Source organism: Protopterus annectens, chromosome 5.part1 (assembly GCF_019279795.1).
Source record: "Protopterus annectens isolate FY-2018-M chromosome 5.part1, PAN1.0, whole genome shotgun sequence".
Lineage (NCBI taxonomy): Eukaryota > Metazoa > Chordata > Ceratodontiformes > Protopteridae > Protopterus > Protopterus annectens.
This window is the reverse complement of record NC_056736.1, coordinates 705,781,171-705,803,244: the sequence shown is the minus strand read 5'-3', so window position 1 is coordinate 705,803,244 and position 22,074 is coordinate 705,781,171. Positions and strand designations below refer to the sequence as shown.

Here is a 22,074-nt window from a genome sequence, read left to right as displayed (position 1 = left end):
CCAAGCAATCTCCCCCTTCCTCACCTTCAGACATTCCATTCAACCTTAGGATCTTCCTCCATGCCATACATTCTAAGGTTATGATTGTCCAATTAATATAAAGTAATTGCCCAAAGGTCTTCACAGCTTTGTCACACACCATATGGGTATGCACAAAAAAAGAAGTTGTTTCTAGGATGGTTTTAGCATCAAATCCCTTGTAAAAAAAGGCTCTAAATGAGGCCACTGCTCTAGAAGAATGAGTTTTTGCTGGAGAAGGCAAGGGTTTATCATGCACAGTATAGCAAAAGGCAATGGATTTAGAAATCCAGTTGGCAATAGTTTGTTTAGAGACTGGTTTCCCTAACTAGAAATAATGGAAAGAAAGAAAAACAATTGGTTAGACTTGCAGATATCTTTAGTGTTATCCAAGTAAAATCTGAGATGTCTATGCATATCAAGAGATGCAAAATACGCTCTCTCTTATTTTGTGATTAAGAAAGAAAGTAAGAAGACGTACGGCCTGACTGAAAGTTCATTTACCACTTTAGGCATAAAGGAGGGATTCGCCCTTAAAGACGCTCCATACTTATGACAAAGAAGGGAGGGGCTACCCTAATGGCCTGTAGCTCAGAGTCTGATCTAGCAAAGGTAAAAGGCTACCAGAAGTATGGTTTTCCAAGTACAGAATATCAGAGAAGCAGAGGCTGCTGTTCAAAAAGGAGAGAGAGTTTTTCCAGAACAAAGCTGAGGCCCCAAGCAGGCAGGATAGCTTCTCTTGGAGGTTTTAGGTGCAGCACACCTTTTAGGTATTGTTTCACCTTTAGTATGGACAGAAAAGGAGGATCCAGGGGGAGGTGAGCAGAACTGGTAGAGAGGTGTGGCTTACTAGGCCAGATTTCAACAGGTCACCCAAATAAGAGAAGACCATCAGGGTCCTATTTATAAGCATGCCACCAAATAGTACATCTTTTCCATTTAGCAATGTAAGATTTCCTGGTAGTGGGTTTCCTTGCCTTCTGGAGAACCTGCAGCACGTCCTCAGAAAACTGATGTCTAAAAGGGATCGGAATCTTATCGTCCATAATGTCAGGTTGAGAGATGACAGGGTGGGGTGAAGGACTGACTTCTGTTGTGTGAGCAAATCCACTGTGAGTGGTAACTTGTGATGGCCCCTGTTAGATGGTAGAGAAGGAGGGGACCAATGCTGCCTTGGCCAAAGAGGAGTCAACAGTAGGATTTTTAGGTCATGCTTCTGAATCTTTAGTAAGATGTTGGGGAGAATATGAAGTGGGGGGAAGGCATAAAGGCCCCCCCCCTCAAGGAAAAGACATTGCATACACTTTCCAAGCTTGGGGACAGTGTGACCTGGTGCAAAAAAGAGGAAGCTGTTTGTTGTCAATGAAGGCAAATGGATCCATCTGTGGGAACCCCCATTTGTGAACTGTGTCTAGGAGGATTTCCCTGTTCAGCATCTACTCATGGAGATCTTCCATTGATTTGCTTAGAAAGTCTGCCAGGACATTGTCCTGTGAGGGGATGTAAACTGCCTGGAAGGCAAGTCTGATTTTGTGTACTGCTCCCTGCCAAAAGAGAGAGAGTCTGCGCAGATGACAGGATCTGCCCCCCACCCCACACAAATACACACGCACAATGTATATGTACCAAATGACAGTGGTGTTATCTGTAAGAACTCCTAAAGGATCTAGATTCTGAAAGTGGGAGGAGATCTGCAGGGCTTGGATTAGTGCTTGCATTTCATTCAGACTGACATGCTCCCATCGTGTCCTGAACTCTCAAGTTGCCTGTTCACACTCCCCCATACATCATCTGAGCCACCTGTGTGCAATTCCTGTTGTGGTGTCTGCATTTTGAAAGGCACACCTGGGTTGAGATTTATCTGATATCCACCAAAGGACTTTCTGCTTTAGCAAGGTTGAAGAGGAATATGTGCGTCAGGGATGGAAATGTTGGGATCAGATATATTTCAGTTACCACTGGATCTTTCTCATATGGAGTGTGGTGAAGGAAGCCATGAGTATGGTTGTGGCGAAGAACCTCAATGTTCTGAGAATTTCTCTTGCTGTGCAAGTCTGAAGAGGAAGAGAATGGAAGTATCCGGATAGACTCTGTACCTTATCCGATGATAAACAGGCCTGTGTGAGTTTGGTGTCTAGTCTGCAGCCTAGGAAAACTAGGTCTTGAGTTCATTCCTTTCTGGGCTTCTTGAAGTAGGGCTCCAATGAAGTTGAGATGAAGCAAGAGGTGTAACCATGCTACAGCTCCTTATAACAGAACCTGTAGCAACTGCTCAGGAGGAAAGTTCTACAGCATCACAGCTGCATATTATGCTGTGCTTAGCCACTTGTGAGGTAAAAGCCACCATAGATATGGCAAGGAGGCATGCAACGGGCTTGTTAATATTGATTATGCCTCACTTCCGCAGCCCTGTCCCTGTCATCCTCAGGCATGGGTGATGGGTTTCTTTAGTTTCCATAAGTGAAATCACACATTACCCTGCGTACCTGCCAAAAGACTGCAACCCATCCATCCCTTCAGGAAAGGCAAGCAGGACATGCTTCTTCACGTCTCCCCCTTTTGGCCTAGCTCCTCTACCACTGGGGCTGCTAATTGAAGCTTGATCTGGGTAACAGTCATGGCGCCATCCCTCTGCACCACAAAGCCAGGCTTTCTTAAACAATTGCTTTGCTGTGACCCAGTATACCAAAGCCTATGAGGATGACGTTACTTACATTAGCAAAGAGGTGAGAACACTCAGCCTTCTGCATAGGGGATACAAGGACAAACCCCCAACATAAAGATGAGCTACTCAGTTGAATTTGCTATACTGAATGTGACTCAGTCAACTGGGTCATAAGATGAAAAAACTAAGAATCAGTTACAAACTTACAACCTGAGAAACGAAGTGACATGAAGTTTCTTCACCCAGATACAGAACCTCTTGTACTTGGCAAAATACACCTGTTTAATGGAAGGCTATATGGCAGCCTTTATCCCTTCTTAGATCTTTAGCAGAAGATCCAATTGGATCTTGGGGAGCAATTAGCGTGACTATACAAAAAATGCCACCCAAGCCTACAAAAAACTCTTCTGATCTTGTCTTTGTACAGGGATAGTTTCCTCTTGTCTTTGTACAGGGATAGTTTCCTCTACTGCCAGGCACCTGAGGCCCTGTATCCACAATGTTTTCAGCCACAACAGTGTAGCAAGAATAATTTTCTACCAATAATAAAATGACACAAGCCTGATCTGTAGTATTCACAATGAATTGCAACAAAATGTCTGAGCATCTCCCAAACAGCCTTCCACCCACAATGAGAAATTTTATGGAGCAAAAGGCCAGTTGTAAACATACTACCCGGAGGAACTTCACCTGCTGGCAGTCTGTTCAAAAGAAAAAAGTCCTGCAAGATGAGAATGCCTTGATGATCCTACAAAACTAATGACTGCAAGAATGAGACACAGTTAAAATGCATTCAGGTGGGGGCTTAGTAAAGAAACCGGGAGAACAGATGCAATACTGTCTCAAACTATTTATAGCAGGGAGAGAGAGAGAGAAATGTCATGCTACACAACCAGTAAAATAGCACTTAGAATATAAGCTGCAGCTTAGACAGTCTCAAACTATTTATAACCGGGAGAGAGAGAGAGAAATGTCATGTTACATAACCAATAAAACAGCATTTGGCATATAAGCTGCAGCTTAGAACACGAAGAAAGCTTAGAACATGAAGAAAAAAGTCTCATTCTTCATACGGCTTGGGCTGTTTCTGTGTGGAAACTCATTCATAAAGCATCATAGGATGTATTTATTGGACAACAGTAAGAAAGTCTGCAGTATAATTCTGTTAGGGTAGTGGGTTTCACTTTCATCAAAATCAATATACACTAACATTCACTGGAGTAATTTAAGAACAGCAAATACAACAGAAGTAAAACTAAGCTCATAATGACATTAAGCTGCTTTCTGAGACTTCACTATCAATACCATCAGGTCCCTTGTAACCTTCATTCACATATACTCTCTAAACAGGATGGTACTGTTACAGTGGACTGAATATAACAGATATACTTCAGACACTAATACAGAGATGCTTACCCAAAGGACTGCCGCCTGAACTTGAAGGAAGCTTTACTGGAGCACCTCTGTGCTGAATATTCTTCCCCAACAAAGATGACTGAAGTGAAGAAAAACTCTCCAAGTCCTGTAAAACAAAGCAGCACACTGGAACACATCAAAATCTCATATTATGGGGGGCGGAGCCTAGATGGCCAACTGAGAGCAGTGAATTCTGAGAGCTCTATAAACTAGTATAATAATATACGAACATTTTATTATTTGCGAGTTTAAAACATCAGAAATCTGTAGATAAACTACTAAACTACATAAATATCAATTTTGGTGGAGATATACAAAAGTTTTCCTGTCAGGTAACTAACTTGGAGATATATTGAGTCACTGAATATGAACAACTCAAGGAACTCTCATCCAGATGCTGCTTTGAAAAAAGAACTGCAATTGATGACATCTACCTTACAGGAGCTATCTTTGAAGATGGATGGCTTTAAAAGTGACTTAGAAAACCTCAAATTAAATTCTCAAAAACAGACTGATACTCTTAAGGAACTATTACAGCAACACCATACAAAAATAACAAATATAGAAACTTCTCTAAATGACATGGAAGGGAGACTCAAAGAGGAAGAATTCCAAAAAGAATTTCTGCTTAAACAGAATACATGGGTGCTTAACAAAACAGATGACTTAGAAAACAGGGAAAGGAGAAACAACATAAGGATCTTTGGTCTGCCTGAAAACAGTGAAGGAGAAGGCATCATTTCATTCTTAACGAACTGGATTTCTGAATTTTTAGACTTGAAAGAGGGACTTTCATTTGGAATTGAAAGGGCACATAGAGCTCTGAGGAAACCTGCTTCTAACTTAACAAATACTCCACCTAGATTCATAATTATAACATTTCTTTTATTTCTGGACAAGGGACAAATATTAAAATCTGCTTGGAGAAAATCACCCTTAAAATACAATCAAAGCCTGATAAGGTTTGACAATGATTATTCTTCCAGAATACTAGAACAAAGGAAAAAAGTCTGACCAATAATAAAACTGTTGAAACAAAACAATTAAGCACAGCTGGCCTTTCCAGCCAAGAAAAAAAAATTTTGCCAATGAGATGAGAACATTTAATGACTTAGAAGAAGCTACTATAGTCATCAAAAACAACAGCTTAGTGTCTTATACTAGGAGAAATGGAATGGATGGCCCCTACTCTTAAAAGAATAAAAGAAACAAATCCTTGGACTGGTGCTAGAAAGAAGAAAAAAACTGATTCCAAGATAGCTGTACAAAGCAACATATAAACAAACATAGAAGTTTCTATTCCCCTACTTGAACTCAATGAATACTTATCTTGTTCATTTTTCATTGATTTTACTTATAATAATTTAAGTAATTAATTAACTAATTCAATTCAACAAGGTACCATTCAGAGTTCAGACTCAAATGTAACAAATTAGCATCATATATAATAGCAGTAACAGTAGAGTGTTTTGAAAAAAAAAATGATGTCATGGAGACTAATGCCTTCTTCGGTTAAAGTATAACTTTAGAAATGTCATGTATACCCTGGTTAAATAATAGTAGCAAACTCTTAGTACAAATGTCATCATTATTCTGTCTAAATATAGTAAATATGAATTATGGCCGGTATCACAGCTACGAGTGCTGTTTGAACAATCCTGATATGGTGTGTGTGGATGCAGCTGTGTCTGGCAGCTAGTACAAATGTCATTATTATTCTGTCTAAACATAGTTAATATCAATTATGGCAGGTATCATAGCTTCGAGAGCTGTTTGATTAAGCCTGACATGGTGTGTGTGGATACAGGTGTGTCTGGCAGCTGTTGTATGTTGCTGTTTTCGTCTCTGGGAAGCTGTGGGTTGTGGCTTGTGATTGAGGTTTACTGATGCTTCTGTACTAGGAAGAGACATTTGGTGTTTCAGCCTAGATCCACGGTAAGGGGTTGGATAAAACTTTGACTTGGGATATTTTGGCAGAAAATAGTTTGTTTATACATCTGTTGAGTGAGAGGTGGGAAGGCTGGAAGAATGTGTTATCTCTTGTTGTGGCGGCTTGCTGGGAGCTTTTTTTTTTTTTTTATCTGTTTGCCCTACGTTCATTTCCTGGCTGCTGCCTCACTGAAAGGGAGGGAATTTGGGCTTGAAGTTGCAGTGAAGTGAAGCTTTGCTTCAGGTGCATCACGAGTCTCTGGTATGCAGTACACAGACACACTACCCGAAACAGACGCTCCCAGGTTACTATGGTAATGGAGAGAGTGACGATAATGCTTAACGGCTCTGAGGAGCCTCCGAGATGATTCTCGTCAACAAAGTTTTTGGTTTAAAAATAAAAGGGGCTGTTTGAAACCACATGTACATGTATTGATGGTCTTCCAATACTTCATTTAGCTCATTAAGTTGATTCTTGATAAAAAAAATAAATAAATAATGAGCGCAATTTTATATTTAAAATGTATTTTGGTCCAAACACATTAAGAACTTACATAAGAGTGGAAGTCTGAGTTATTGTGAAAGACTAAGAGCACTTGGTCTTGTGCAGTACCCTTTGTAGTGGTCTGGGAGGTGAGCTTGCTCGGATGTATTGGGCATATGGGAATAGCTGATTCTAGGGGTGTTTGGGGTTGCCAGGAAGTGCTAGAGAGTCCTTGGATTTCCTTCGTGGAAATATCTTTGGGAGTGGAAGGTGTGTTGAGTGGTTCACTGGCAGAATGGTCACTGCATGGAACAGGCTGGTAAAATGGAACAGGACAAATATTGGTTTGGATATTTTAAGAACAGCTAATAACCAAAAGCAGGGACCAATGGTGCAAAAACAACAAAGAAACGAAAGAAGGCACCATCAACCAGGAATGAACACGAACAAATGAAAGGATCCAAAAACAGTTTATTCCACAAACGCAAGTACTGTTACAACACGTTTTCGTCATCAACTTCCTCAGCGAATGAAAAGCAACCACTAACAACCCTATATATACACAAACCTACAAACATCAATTAAATCAATAAATCAATTCTTAAAAACAAATAATCAATTAGTTAATTATTCTAAAATAAACATTTTCACAAAGTAAAAACTCGTATATTTAATAATTTAATTAAAACCACATCTAATAGTCACACCAATTTTAGAATTCATCCAAAACTTTTAATAAATAACAAATAAAATAAAATAAAATAAAATAAGAATAAAAACATTTGATTCAGACAATCTTTTAACTTGTAATATACTGTGTAGGTCTCCATCAAGTGGTGAAACTGAATATGGCATTTAAATTAAATAGTAAAAAATGTATGTACGTAATCTGTATAAAAGCTTATAAAAATGAGTTTAAATGATCATTTTGAATTGACTTTAAATGAATGTTTTCACTACATCCTATATGTATTAAATTAATGAAACAACGATAGAAGTTAAAGTTTAGCAGATCTAATTTTAAGTACAGGTGCAAGAGATACCCATTTCATTAAGACCCGGAGGTCTACTAGAATCCAACACAAGTTGTCAGTAAAGTTCCCTATACTCAACAAGTGTTTCCCACATACCACCCCTTGGACTCATCGCAACCACTTCCAAAATAAAAAATTGAAAGCCAGATGTTTTACAAGTGGTGGTGTGCTTGTATAGTGCATTTTTCTCATTTTTTGTTCTTATTTCATATAGATGCTCGTAGATCCTCTGCTTTAACTTCCTTTCGCTTTTCCCAATGTAAAATGATTCACATACCTTACAAGTTGCTATGTAAACAATCCCTTTGGTGTTACAGTTAGCATAAGTATTCAACATTAATTTCCTTTTCCTAGAATTTAAATAAATAAAGTCTCCTGTTGATAAAAATGTACAATAATTGCAACACCCACATTTATATAAACCCTTCTTCTCTTTTTTACCACTCAATATATTACCTTGATCTGAACCCCTCTCTAATATATTTTTAATGGTGTTGCCTTTTCTATATATGTAAACCAATTCTTTCAAAAATATACTTCAAGTCTGAAATTTTTGAAAAGTTGTTCCATTCCTTATCAAAGATTTTCTTGATGCCTCTAGAATTACCGTCATACATTGTAATCAAACTAGATGTGTAATCTTCTTTTGGTTTGTTTACTTCTTTTATGGAAACGGTCTTGAAAAATAATTACATATACTTTCAGGGTGAATATTTTAAACAAGAAAAGGGAGTAGGCCATGGGGGCACATTGTGCTCCCACATATGCCAACATTATTATAATTTACTGGGAAAATAAATACCTTTTGAATTCACCCTACCAGGGTTATTGGATTTTATATGGTCGATTTCTGGACGATTTATGTTTTTTGTGGATTGGCGAACATGAAAACTTTGACAAGTTAGTAGAATATGTGAACAACACTAGATTTTCTTGAGTTTACTTTCAATTTTAATCAACATGAACTAACTTACCTTGATGTTCACATTACCAAAAACAATGGTCACTTTGCATCTAAGGTTTACAGGAAAGAAACCTTTTCTAACTCTTATTTGTACTATACTAGTTCCCATCCACCACATCAGAAAAAAGGGGTGGTAAAGGGACAGTAAGTACGGTTAAGCAGGATGACCTCTGAAGATGAGGTGTTTTTAAGTGAGGTAAGAACACTTAGAGAACTGTTTTTAAACAGAGGATATCCAGGGGAATTTTTTGATAAAATTTCAGAAGTGTGTAAAAACAGAAATGATAGATTTGCCCCTATTTTAGGTAAAACTCAAATCTTGGACGGAATAAAAGAAGTAAACAAACCAAAAGAAGATTACACATCTAGTTTGATTACAACGTATGACGGTAATTCTAGAGGCATCAAGAAAATCTTTGATAAGGAATGGAGCAACTTTTCGAAAATTTCAGACTTGAAGTATATTTTTGAAAAAGAATTGGTTTACATATATAGAAAAGGAAACACCATTAAAAATATATTAGAGAGGGGTTCAGATCAAGGTAATATATTGAGTGGTAAAAAAGAGAAGAAGGGTTTATACAAATGTGGGTGTTGCAATTATTGTACATTTTTATCAACAGGAGACTTTATTTATTTAAATTCTAGGAAAAGGAAATTAATGTTGAATACTTATGCTAACTGTAACACCAAAGGGATTGTTTACATAGCAACTTGTAAGGTATGTGAATCATTTTACATTGGGAAAAGCGAAAGGAAGTTAAAGCAGAGGATCTACGAGCATCTATATGAAATAAGAACAAAAAATGAGAAAAATGCACTATACAAGCACACCACCACTTGTAAAACATCTGGCTTTCAATTTTTAATTTTGGAAGTGGTTGCGATGAGTCCAAGGGGTGGTATGCGGGAAACACTTGTTGAGTATAGGGAACTTTACTGGCAACTTGTGTTGGATTCTAGTAGACCACCGGGTCTTAATGAAATGGTATCTCTTGCACCTCTACTTAAAATTAGATCTGCTAAACTTTAACTTCTATCGTTGTTTCATTAATTTAATACATATAGGATGTAGTGAAAACATTCATTTAAAGTCAATTCAAAATGATCATTTAAACTCATTTTTATAAGCTTTTATACAGATTATGTACATACATTTTTTACAACTATTTAATTTAAATGCCATATTCAGTTTCACCACTTGATGGAGACATACACAGTATATTACAAGTTGTTTCATTAATTTAATACATATAGGATGTAATGAAAACATTCATTTAAAGTCAATTCAAAATGATCATTTAAACTCATTTTTATAAGCTTTTATACAGATTATGTACATACATTTTTTACAACTATTTAATTTAAATGCCATATTCAGTTTCACCACTTGATGGAGACATACACAGTATATTACAAGTTAAAAGATTGTCTGAATCAAATGTTTTTATTCTTATTTTATTTTATTTGTTATTTATTAAAAGTTTTGGATGAATTCTAAAATTGGTGTGACTATTAGATGTGGTTTTAATTAAATTATTAAATATACAAGTTTTTACTTTGTGAAAATGTTTATTTTAGAATAATTAACTAATTGATTAATTGTTTTTAAGAATTGATTTTTTGATTTAATTGATGTTTGTAGGTTTGTGTATATATAGGGTTGTTAGTGGTTGCTTTTCATTCACTGAGGAAGTTGATGACGAAAACGTGTTGTAACAGTACTAGCGTTTGTGGAATAAACTGTTTTTGGATCCTTTCATTTGTTCGTGTTCATTCCTGGTTGGTGGTGCCTTCTTTCGTATATTTTAAGAACAGCCTGGAAACATATCATATGAAAGTACAGTTTTGTACCTACCATAAATGTAGATGTTCGAGTGCTAATACAGCTGCAGTCATAACAGATGGGTTATCCTGCCGTCAGGCGGGTCCTCGGTCGGCCGAATTCCAAAGTCTAGGTCCGGCGTTGGTTGTCGTCGCTTCTTCCCTGATGTCAGTGCGGCAGGGGTATAAAATAACCAGCCGACGCCATTTACTTCAGTTTTTCTTGCCCCAGATGTCAGGTGCCCCCAGAAGGAAGGCAACACAAACTTATGTAATAATGCAATGTAATATAATCAAAAAACAGTAGTTTGCAAGCAAATACACCATAAAAGAATACCCCAATCAGGTTATATGAGGAGGTGTTTGTCATAAGGCCTGTCCCAAGAGGGGATGGAGGGAGGGAAACCTGGACTGCAGCTGTATTAGCACGCGAACATCTACATTTATGGTAGGTACAAAACTGTACTATGTTCATCGTGCATACAGCTGCAGTCATAACAGATGGGTAGAATCCCAAAGCTAAAAAGGGGTGGCAGGCACTAAGTGGAACTAGGAGGAGCAAGGATGCCCTGCAAGACAGCTGTGGCAAAGCCCGCTCTAGATTTAGAGTATAGTGGAAGGTGATAGTGCTTGGAGAAAGTGTGCACAGAACTCCAAGTGGCTGCTTCCAAAATATCCTTGGTAGGAACCCCCCTGAGGAAAGCTGCAGAGGTAGCTGTGGCCCTTGTGGAGTGAGATCTGATGCTTGTAGGTACAGTTTTTCCATGAAATGAGTAACAAAAGCGTATGCAGTGGGCTATCCATTTTGAGATAGTCTGTTTGGAAATAGCCTTTCCTTGAGCACCTGTAGCATAGGACACAAAGAGTTGCTCTGATTTTCTGAATGGCTTTGTCCTGTCCAAATAATAACGAAGTTGTCTGTGAATGTCCAAGGAATGTAGTAGTCTTTCCCCTTTGTTTTGTGGGTTAGGATAAAAGGTAGGTAAGTGGATAGTCTGATTCAAGGCTACACTGGATACTACCTTTGGCATAAAGGAAGGGTTGGTTCATAAGGAAACTCTGTCCTGATGGAAAATGATGAAAGGTTGCACAGCCATGAGGGCTTGTAGTTCCAAAACCCTGCGTGCTGAGGTGATAGCCAGAAGGAAGGCTGTTTTCCATGACAAATATTGCAGTTCTGTTGAAGCAGCTGGCTCAAATGGAGGCAGGGTCAGTTTTTCTAAAATGAAGTTGAGGTCCCAAGCAGGTACTGGTGGTTTCCTTGGGGGTTTTACATTCTTAGCCCCTCTGAGGAACTGCCTTAAGAGAGGATGAGAGAATAAAGGAGGATCAGTGTTGTATTGTGCAGAAATCGCTGAAGCATGAATCTTGATGGAGGAGAAGGAAAGTCCACTGTTTAACATCTCAGCTAGGTACTGTAATATTTGAGGTAAATTTAGTACCCAAGGATTCTGGCCCTTTTTCTGATTCCATGCACAAAACCATTTCCATTTGGCGGAGTAGGCTTTTCTAGTAGAAGGTCTTCTGGCCTCCAAGATGACATCCTGCACCTCCTTAGAGAGGAAGGTCTGTTGGGAAATCAAGGAATTCTCCATGCGGCTAGATTGAGGGTTTTCAGCTGACTGTGAAGAGTTTTGAAGTTGTGTGGGTCAACACAAGAGGCACTAGAGGCAGGATCCATGGTGGGGAATGCGTCAGGCTCTTCAGGAGTGGATACCAGTGTTGTCTTGGCCAGTCTGGAGCAATGAGAATCATCTTTGGCCTCTCTGCTCTGGCTTTTAATAGAACTTTGGGCAGCAGAGGAAGAGGTGAAAAGGCATAGACTGTCAATGTTGTCCAATTGAAAGAAAGTGTGTCCACTTTCCAGGCCTGTGGATGATAGTTGAGCAAAATTTTTTCAGTTGGTAATTTCTGTGTGTAGCAAAGAGATCTATGTCTGGCCGTCCCCATGCCTGAATTATCTTTGCGAAAACTTGAGGATGCAACTTCCATTCGTGTGGATCTGTCATATTTCTGCTTAGGTTGTCTGCCAGCGTGTTTTCCTTCCCTGGCAGGAATTGTGCTTGAAGTTGGATTTGCAATTCCAGAGCTGTGTTCCAAAGGGACATGGCTAGTCTGCACAGGGGGTATGAATGAGTTCCTCCCCGTTTGTTTATGTACCACATCACTGTGGTGTTGTCTGTCCTTATCAATAGCTGGCCTGGATGCAGTAGGTCTTTGAAGGCCATAATAGCATTTTGTACTGCTAGCATTTCCTTTTGATTGATGTGTAGGTGCTTCTCTTTTTGGGACCATTTGCCCTGAATGCACTGATCTGTCATGTGCGCCCCCCAGGCGTAGTCCGAGGCGTCTGTTGTGATGATTTGATTTGCTTGAGGCATGCAGAAGGGGAGACCTATGTTTCTTTGGCATGCTTGAGCCCACCACAGAAATTCCTTTTGAAGACATGGAATAAGTGGTATAATTGTTTCCAAACTGTGGCTGTGTTGAGACCATAAGTTTTTTAGGTACCATTGAAGTTTCCTCATATGCAGCTTTGCACATGGGATCAGCAGGATGCAAGATGCCATGAATCCCAGAGCCTGCAGGACTTTCCTTGCAGTCAGCCTGGTGAAGGTTGCCATTTTTCTGAAGTATTGAGATAGCTGCCCTTGCTTCTCTGGCGTGAGGTAGGCCATCTGGGTGTTTGTATTCAAGCTGGCACCCAGGAAAATTATTGCTTGAGAGGGTATTAGTTTTGATTTATTTTTGTTGAGTGTGTATCCCAGAAAGTTCAACAATTTTATTACAAACGCCAGGTGTTTCAGAAGTATGTGCTTGCTGTCCGCTTGGATCAGGCAGTCGTCCAGATATGGGTATATTTGTATCCCTTGAAGTCTGCAGAAGGCAATTACTGATGCCAGGCATTTCGTAAACACTCTGGGCGCAGTAGATAAGCCAAAGGGCAATGCAAAGAATTGGTAATGGGTTGAACCTGCAAGAAATCTGAGGTATGTTCTGCAATCTTGTTTGATAGGGACATGCAGGTATGCCTCCTTGAGGTCCAATGTTACCATCCAAGACTCCTTGCCCAGCATGGGGAGAAGCTTCTGTAATGTGAGCATCTTGAATTTTGGTACGAGTAAATATGTGTTTAGGATGGACAGGTCCAAAATAGGTCTCCAATCTTTGTCCTTCCTTGGTACCAGGAATAGTCTGGAATAAAAACCTTGACCCTGTTCTTTTGCAGGTACCTCTTGAATAGCTTTCATGTCCATGAGAGCTGAAATGTGTTTTTGTGCCCTCTGCCCTTTGATTTTGTGGCAGGTTTGGCATGCCTCTCATTTTTGGAAGGGTGTGAAAGTGGAATCTGTAGCCTCTGTCTATAATGTCCAGGATCCATTTGTCTTTTGTGACAATATGCCAATTTTTTTAAAATAATGCCAGTTTTCCGCCTAAAGGTGCTGCCATTAAAGCTTTGCTTGGCATGCAAAGGGGAAAGTCATTGTGTCTGCTTTCTGAATGACTGTGATCTATCTTCTCCACCTCTTGGTGTAGGTGCCTGCCATTGTCTGGCTCTAAATGATCCTTGAGATTGCCCTCTACCCCTCGGGCGCCTGTATCTACCTCTTTGAGGTCTGTCTGTGGCTGGAAAGGACCAATTTTTTGAAGGCCAGTTTCTGCTGAAACGTGGAGGTTGTACCTGTAGGAAATCTTTCACTGTTTGCATTGATCTTGCCTTTTCCTCCATTTTCTTTAGTACCTCCTCAGCTTTAACACCAAACAATACATCTTTTTGAAGAGGTGCATCTAGTAATTTAGCTTTGACATGATCTGGTAAGGTTTGCTCTTTGAGCCAAGCATGTCTACGTATGACAGACCCTGTAACAGCAGCTCTACATGAGGCCTCTAAAGCATCAAAACCACATTGCAAGGTATGTTTACCCACTTGCTCTGCACTATGCAACAAATCCTGCAACTCATTTAAATCTGGTCGTTCAGGTTGTGTCATTTTGCTTTTCAACTGAGATAACAAAAACTGTTGATACTTTAACATATGGAACTGACACAGTTTAATGCCCTCATGGTTAAAGTGGCCGAGGTGTATACCTTTTTCCCCCACCTTTCTAAAGCTCTGGAATCTCTCTCTGAAGGTAATGGGTTTTTGGCAGTAGATGCCTTAATTCCCTTGGGACCCTGTGAAATAGTTTCTGGGTGAGCAGCATGGCTTTTGTATAGGAATTGGTGTGAATCAGGAACCCGGTAATACCTGTCAGGTTTAACAGGAGCTGGAGGTAAAGAATCTGGGTTGAGGCTGGCTTCTGTGTACACATCATCTAATATATCCAAGACAGGGGGGATAGCCAGAGGCCTGTGCTGAGGGAGCAAGAGAAAATCCCTGAGCCTTTTCTTGGAATCAGAGTAATCTTGGCCTTCCCAGTGAAAGTGTTCCCTCAAAGTATGTAAGGTTTCCCCAAAAGAATAGTCCTCAGGGGGGGGAGACCGAGGGAATGGACTCCTCAGCATCAGAATCTTCAAAAGGGGAATATAAGTATTCCTGGTCCTCAGAATGTTCTGAGGTAATAGAGGCTTGGTCTGAGGAAGGGTAGTCTTCCTCCAATCTGGGCCTTTTGTCCGAGGGGGGTTGAGAACCCCTGATAAGAGTAATCAAATCCTCAGCCATTTTGAGCATCTGTTTTTTACGCATGGGGCCTTGAGAGGGGCTCTGTGGAGCTTATCGTTTAGTTTTCATGGCTGCTTTAGATTTTGTGAAAGCCTTAATGGAAAAAGAGGAAGGCCTGAAGACACCTTGAGAGGTGGCAGGCCTGTCTAAACTCTGAGTTTCCCCGCCAAGAGTGGCGTCAGTATCTGTAGTCGGAGTGGGGGCCAAGGAGCCTGCGACCTCGGGCACAGAAGACACCGCTAAAGAAGCGTCATCGGTACTCAGGGGCTGCGTAGGCACCTCGCTGAGAACCGGAGCACCTGTAGCCGGCTTTAGCGTGGTGTCGGTAGAAGTCGCGGACCTCGTATGTCGATCCTTATCTTTGCGTCTTTTACTCAAAACTGGAGTCGGAGTATCCGACGACATAATGTAATTAAATTTTTTACCAAAATAGTGTTGGGCGAACTCCACCCGACGCTTAATAGAGCGTTTGTTGAATTTAGCACAAAAACGACAGGCCGAGACGTCGTGGTCTGGGCCTAAGCAACGAATGCAGAAGGAATGGAAATCCTTATGCGGTATTTGCTTCCCACATGAAATGCAATTATTAACTTTGTCTGACATCGGTCTGAGGCAAGAAAAGTTTCCCCAACGGGGTACTTAGCTTTCAAGAGGACTTCGGCTGAAAAATTTTCGTAAATCTCAGGAGCTGGCCGACCGGCACTTGCGAACTGCTTCTGCTTCGGGCACCGCGCGGCAAGAAAGACTGAAGAAAATGGCGTCGGCTGGTTCTTTTATACCCCTGCCGTACTGACGTCAGGGAAGAAGCGACGACAACTGATGCCGGACCTAGACTTTGGAATTCGGCCGACCGAGGACCCGCCTGACGGCAGGATAACCCATCTGTTATGACTGCAGCTGTATGCACGATGAACATCTAGTGAATGATATTCTGGCAAAACTGGATGGGCATTGTTGCCCGTGCTTGAAGTACTGATGTGTGTGTATGTAAGGATGGAAATATACTTATAACAAATAAAAAACTAGAAGGGTCTCATAATTTAAAGTCTATGGGCTGTATAAACATGCTTGGAAGGAGCTAATAATTAGAATAAGCATTACAGCTTGTGGTCTCTCCAATAACTAAGCAACAGCAAAACAAAACACACAATAGTTAATGTATGATTTTAGTAAATCTAGACATAAAATATATAATCATCATATAAGATGAAGCAGTCTGCTGAATTTAGATATTAAAGACAGGATGTAATAACATGGGCTTGTGCATAACAACCCTACTGTCTTAACTTGTCATAAATGACGTACACTACATTGAACATCAAGGGGAAGCATGATGATTTTCTTATATAAGTAAATATGTATAACAAGTCATGTAATTGCTTTAACTTGAATTGTAGTTTTTGCAACCGATCTTGACCATACACAATACTTAAGCGTTACCAAGGTGACTAATGTTTAATACATTACATCAAACTGACAAAGTTGTTCAAGAGAAACAATAGAAGCCTGAATTTGAAATGTCACAGAATGTAACAATCATATTCTTAACAAATAGTATTAAATTGACAATAGACGCTCAGTTTAACATGGGCTTGTGTATAATAACACTACTGTTTTAACTTGTCATAAATGACATACACTATATTGAACATCAAGGGGAAGCATGATGATTTTCTCATATAAGTAAATGTGCATAACAAGTCATATAATTTCTTTAACTTGAATTGTGGTTTTGTAGCCCATTTTGACCATACATAATACTTAAGCTTTTACCAATGTAATAAGAAGTTATGTACTCACCATAACGTTCCATGTTAGTTGTCTTCTTCTCGCCTTCTTTCTTGCTGGATGGGGTTCGGAGCCATACCTCAGCTCCGACTCGGCCAAATACTAAAGCTCGAGAGCTATTTTTTACCGGCTCGAGGCTATCCTATGTCCCATAATGCTAGGCGAAATATACCCAGATCTCGTTTGATAGCTAACACTATGGACAGACATGTCCCTCCCTAGAAAGAGACAAAAATGAGAGCTATGTAGAAATATAAACCCTACAGCCTGCCTGTCACCAGTGGTACCAAAGGAGAGGAAGAGCTCTAATTTGAAGGTATAATCCTGGTGACAAGGAAAAAACTCACCCAATACTCTAGGTCTTTCCAGGCTCGGGGGATGGAGGGTGGGACACAAGAAAGAAGGTGAGAAGAAGACAACTAACATGGAACGTTATGGTAAGTACATAACTTCTTAATGTTAAGTTGTCAATCTCGCCTTCATTCTTGCTGGATGGGACAGCGTCCCTAGCACCTTAGTCCCGGGTGGCTCAGTGGAACAGACTCTTGAGTACAGTGGAACCAAAATCAGCCCTATTTCTGGAGGCAATATCCAGTTTGTAATGAGAGATGAAGGTATGAGGAGAGGCCCATGTGGCCGCTGCACAAATAAGAGTCCATAGGTAATCTCGCCTGAAAAGCAGCTGAGGAAGCTAATGCTCTAGTTGAATGAGCTCTAGGCTTGGTAGGGAGCTCCTTATGCCTCAATTGATAGGTCAAAGAGATAAGAGAGGTTAACCATCTTGACAAGGTCACTTTAGAAACCGGAAGGCCCTGCTTCCCTTCGGCGTAAGACAAGAGTTGGTCTGATTTTCTTGTTGGCTTGGTTCTATCCAGATAGAAACGTAGTTGCCTATGGACATCCAAGCAATGTAATTTTCACTCAGCTCTATCAGTGTAATTTGGAAAGAAAACTGGGAGATCAATGGTCTGATTCAGATTTTTTTCTGAGAGTACCTTAGGTAAAAAGGATGGATTTGTCCTTAGAGCCACTCTATCTTTGTGAAAAACAAGATAAAGGGGGGGCGCACAGAAAGTGCTTGTAGTTCAGAAACCCTTCTGGCTGAGGTAATAGCTACCAAGAAAAGTGTTTTCCACGAGAGCAGTTTTAACGAGCAGGAGGCAGCAGGCTCAAAAGGAGGTAGAATTAAAGACGACAGTACCAAATTTAGATCCCACGGTGGAGGAGGGTCTTTGACTGGGGACCTAAGTAATAGGGTACCCTTCAGAAAAGCTTTGCAGAGCTTGTGAGACATAATACTAGACTCTGACAAGCCAACATGGAAATCTGCAATAGCCGCCAACTGGACTTTGATAGTGGCTGAAGAGGAACCTTTTTGAAAGAGTTCCGCTAGAAAATCTAGAACTGTTTGGACAGGGGCAGTAAAGGGATCAACTTGGTTCCTTTCTGCCCAAATAGAGAAACGATTCCATTTACTTGCATAAGTCCTTCTGGTGTTAGACTTGTGAGAGCCAAGGATAATCTGACGTACTGGCGGGGAGATTAAGGGAAGTCTAGCTAAGGCTGGAAGTGGAGCAACCAAGCTGTGAGGTTGAGAGATGACAGGGATTGGTGCAGCCTGCCCGATTGATGGGTCAGGAGGTCTGGTACAGGGTCCAGATGCCAGAGCTGCTCCAGTAGATGACATTGTAGGAACGGAAACCAGACTTGTCGAAGCCAGTAAGGGGCAATGAGGATCATCCTGGATCTCAAGGCAGTTGCTTTCTGGACTAGCAGAGTGATTAAGGGAAAGGGGGGGGGGAGCATAAAGGAGACCCCTGGGCCAATCGTGGACTAGAGCGTCTCTGGGAGAGAGGCCCGGAAGAGGGTGAAGAAGTCTTGATACTTGTTGTTTTGAGGGGTTGCGAAAAGGTCGCAGCAAGGCTGCCCCCACTTTCTGAAGATTTGGTCCGCTACTAGTTAGTTGAGAGACCACTCGTAGGGCATGAGAATGTCCCTGCTCAGCCTGTCTGCTATGACACTGGACTTCCCGGGAATGTGTTTTGCTACCAGAAAACGCTGAGAAGAGATCGCCCATTGCCACAGTCTGAGCGCTTCCCGACAAAGAGGGTAGGACCTGGTTCCGCCCTGTTTGTTGATGTACCATACTACAGACATATTGTCTTGTCTGTACTGCAATCGTTCCAGTGGGAAGAGAATCCTGGAGAGCCTGCAACGCCAACAGGACTGCTCTCATCTCCAGGAGATTGATGTGCAAGTGGCACTCAAAGGGTTGCCATGTGCCCTGGACTGTCCTGCCCTGAAAATGCCCCCCCCCCACCCGATCAGGGAGGCGTCCGTTGTCACGGTGGCAACCGGAGGGGGGAGAACAACCGGTCTGCCTTGCAGCACCTGAGGTGAGTCCATCCACCACGATAGGTGTCGTTTGCAAGACTGAGTGATGAGAATCCTGTGTGACATGGGAAGCTGCTGAAAGGACCATTGGGAAAAAAGCATCCACTGTAGTATCCGCATATGAAAACGAGCTGGGGGAGCAAGGTGATTGTTGCAGCCATCAGACCAAGCGTTTTCAGTACAAACCTGGCTTGGACCCTGTCCTCTTGTAGCAGGACTTGAACATGACTGCGAATGTCGCATACTCTTTGCGTAGGAAGTTTTGCTGACAACTCTACCGTGTTTAACACGGCGCCTATGAAGGTAATATGCTGACAAGGCGACAAAGCATATTTTTTGAAATTTATAGAGATGCCTAGCGCTCTGCATGTTTGTACAGCGTAATCCCTGGCTTGAAGAAGCTGATGCCTGGTGGTGGCAGTAAGGAGCCAGTCGTCTAAATATGGAAACACCTGGAATCCTCGACGTCTCAAGTGAGCCACAACCACTGCCATGCATTTGGTAAACACGCTGGGGGCTGTGGTGAGGCCAAAGGGCAGGGCTCTGAATTGGTAGTGACTGGCTCCCAGCCGGAAGTGGAGAAACCTCCTGTAGCGCCTGTTCATTTTGATATGATAGTACGCATCCTGAAGGTCTATAGAGCACATCCAACTGTCCTGATCCAGAAAGGGAAGAATGGACTGTAGCGTGACCATCCGGAATTTTGTTCTTTGAACCGATTTGTTTAGTCTGCTGAGATCCAAAATAGGTCTCCAGTCCCCTGTCTTTTTTAGTACCAAAAAGAATTTGGAGTAGATTCCGAATCCTTGTTGGTCTGCCGGGACTGGATGGATGGCTCTTCTTAAAAGCAGCTTTGAAATTTCTAGTGCTGCTTGGTCTCTCAGACTGGGTGGAACGTCTGGAAGAGGCCCTTTTGGTTGATGTGGGGTGTGGATAAATGGGATTTTGTAACACTCGGATATGATCGACCGTACCCATTTGTCCTGCGTAAGGGAGAACCAGGCTTCTGGGTACAGTGAAAGTCTTCCCCTGACTGCCTCCGAAGGTGGACTGTCAGGCAGCTCCTCAGGGGTGCTGAAAGGGTTTGTCAGAGAAAGATTCTCTGTTACCCTGATTCTGCGGACCCCCCCTGCCCCTAGGGCGGCGCCTGTTATTGTTCCCTTCTCTGCCTCTAGAGGGAAGCTCACCACGTGCGTCTGGCAGAACTCCCTGAGGTTTGCAGAACCACATTTTTTCTCGCCCTTTTGACCCTTAGGATATGGTCTAGAAGGGGCGGAAAAATGGTCTCCCACGGCAGAGAGAGTCTTACCTTCTTGTTCACACCTGGTTAAGGTGTCCTTCACTTGAGGTCCAAAAAGAGCAGAACCATCAAAGGGGGTGTTTGTGAATGACGCCTTGAAGGGGTCAGCAAAATTGCAGAGCCGCATCCAGGCGTGTCTCCTTAGAGCAACACCCGTACCTGCGGCTCTACTCACTCCATCGGCTGCATAAGAGATGAGCCGCATGGAAGAGTTGACTATAGAGTTCAGGGTCCCTAGCTGGGAGTTGATCTTGTCCTGAGACCCCGCAGCTGTTGGGTCCTGCAACGTTTCACCCAATTCCTTGAGAAGGTCCCTCTGAAGTCGGGTGAAATGGCATAAGTAATTCAGCGACCGCATAGCAAAGGTCGCGGAGGAAAACATCCGCTTGCCGTACCTATCCATCGTCCTAGATTCCTTATTAGGAAAATGGACAGGTAACTGAAGGGTCGGCCAACCCCTTCTTAGTGGCTGCCGCCACCACCATGGCATCCACGGGAACACCCTTGGAAAGAAACTGCTTATCAGTGGGAGCAGTAATAAATTTAGTGGGCCTCCGGGGAGTTGGTTCCATAGTATCCAGAACCGTCCACGCCGATCGGAGCCGACGAAGGAACCGACAACAGGGGTATCGGTTCCGACACCCCCACAGTACTCACCTCGACGACCTCCGGCTCCGAACTCAGCAGGGTAGTCGGAGGAGGAATTTGAGCGGGTGTAGGGGTAGCCCCTGTCTGTTGAGACGGGCTATGTAGTAACTGGGCCAGTGCCTGCGACTTTAAAAGCCGGCTGACTACCCTCTTGAGGTCATGGTCCAAAAGCCTGGAAGACATAGAGGAATGAGATCTATGGCTCCGCTCCGACAAGAGTGGAGACTTCGGAGCCGATCTAACCGACTCGAGAGACGGAGACCTAGAGCACTTTCTGCTCGGGGACGGCTCCAACACTAAAGTCGGAGCCGACTGAGGTCTAGATGCCTCGGTTCCGGCTGGAACCGACGAGGCAGCAAGAGCATATGGAGCCGATTTGGCGGGCTTTGAAGGTTTCCCAGCCATAGTCTTAGCCGGGGAATCTTCAGGCTTTAACAAGCCTCTGAGTATAAGTTTGTTTCTGCGCTCCTGCAGGACTCTAGGGCTAAAAGTATGGCAGATGGAACACGAGTCCTGCAGGTGCAGAGGGCCCAAACAATACACACAAGAAGTGTGACCGTCTGTCAGAGACATCTTCTGACAGCACGAGTCACACTTCTTGAAACCCGATACCTTAGTATCCTTAGACATACTATACAACAAACAACACATAATCCCCTAAACTATGATAACAATTTACTATGAAAAAGGGGACTACCACTAAGTAGAAGGACAGAATTCCACACACACACACACACACACACACACACACACACACACACACACACACACACACACACACACCAACCAGGGGAAAACTGTACTACAAGGGGAGGGTCAGAGGCCCAACCACCTTAAGGGTGGAAAAAAGGGGAAAATAGCAACTAAAGGGGGGGGAGACTAGTCGCTAACTATACTGATACTAAATGAACAAACAAGGATAAAAAACTGACTAAAAACTACCTCAA

At 42.1% G+C, this 22,074-nt stretch overlaps 1 protein-coding gene across 9 annotated transcripts in view; it reads right to left on the bottom strand.

The window, feature by feature from the left end:
- The window catches only part of SUPT20H (SPT20 homolog, SAGA complex component), a 991,190-nt gene that overhangs the window by 250,400 nt on the left and 718,716 nt on the right, over positions 1 to 22,074 (bottom strand). For all 9 annotated transcript variants that reach the window (XM_044073324.1, XM_044073326.1, XM_044073328.1 and 6 more), the window contains one exon: positions 4,100 to 4,205. In XM_044073324.1, coding sequence (XP_043929259.1) covers positions 4,100 to 4,205 — 106 coding nt within the window. The remainder of the gene's footprint in view (positions 1 to 4,099; positions 4,206 to 22,074) is intronic.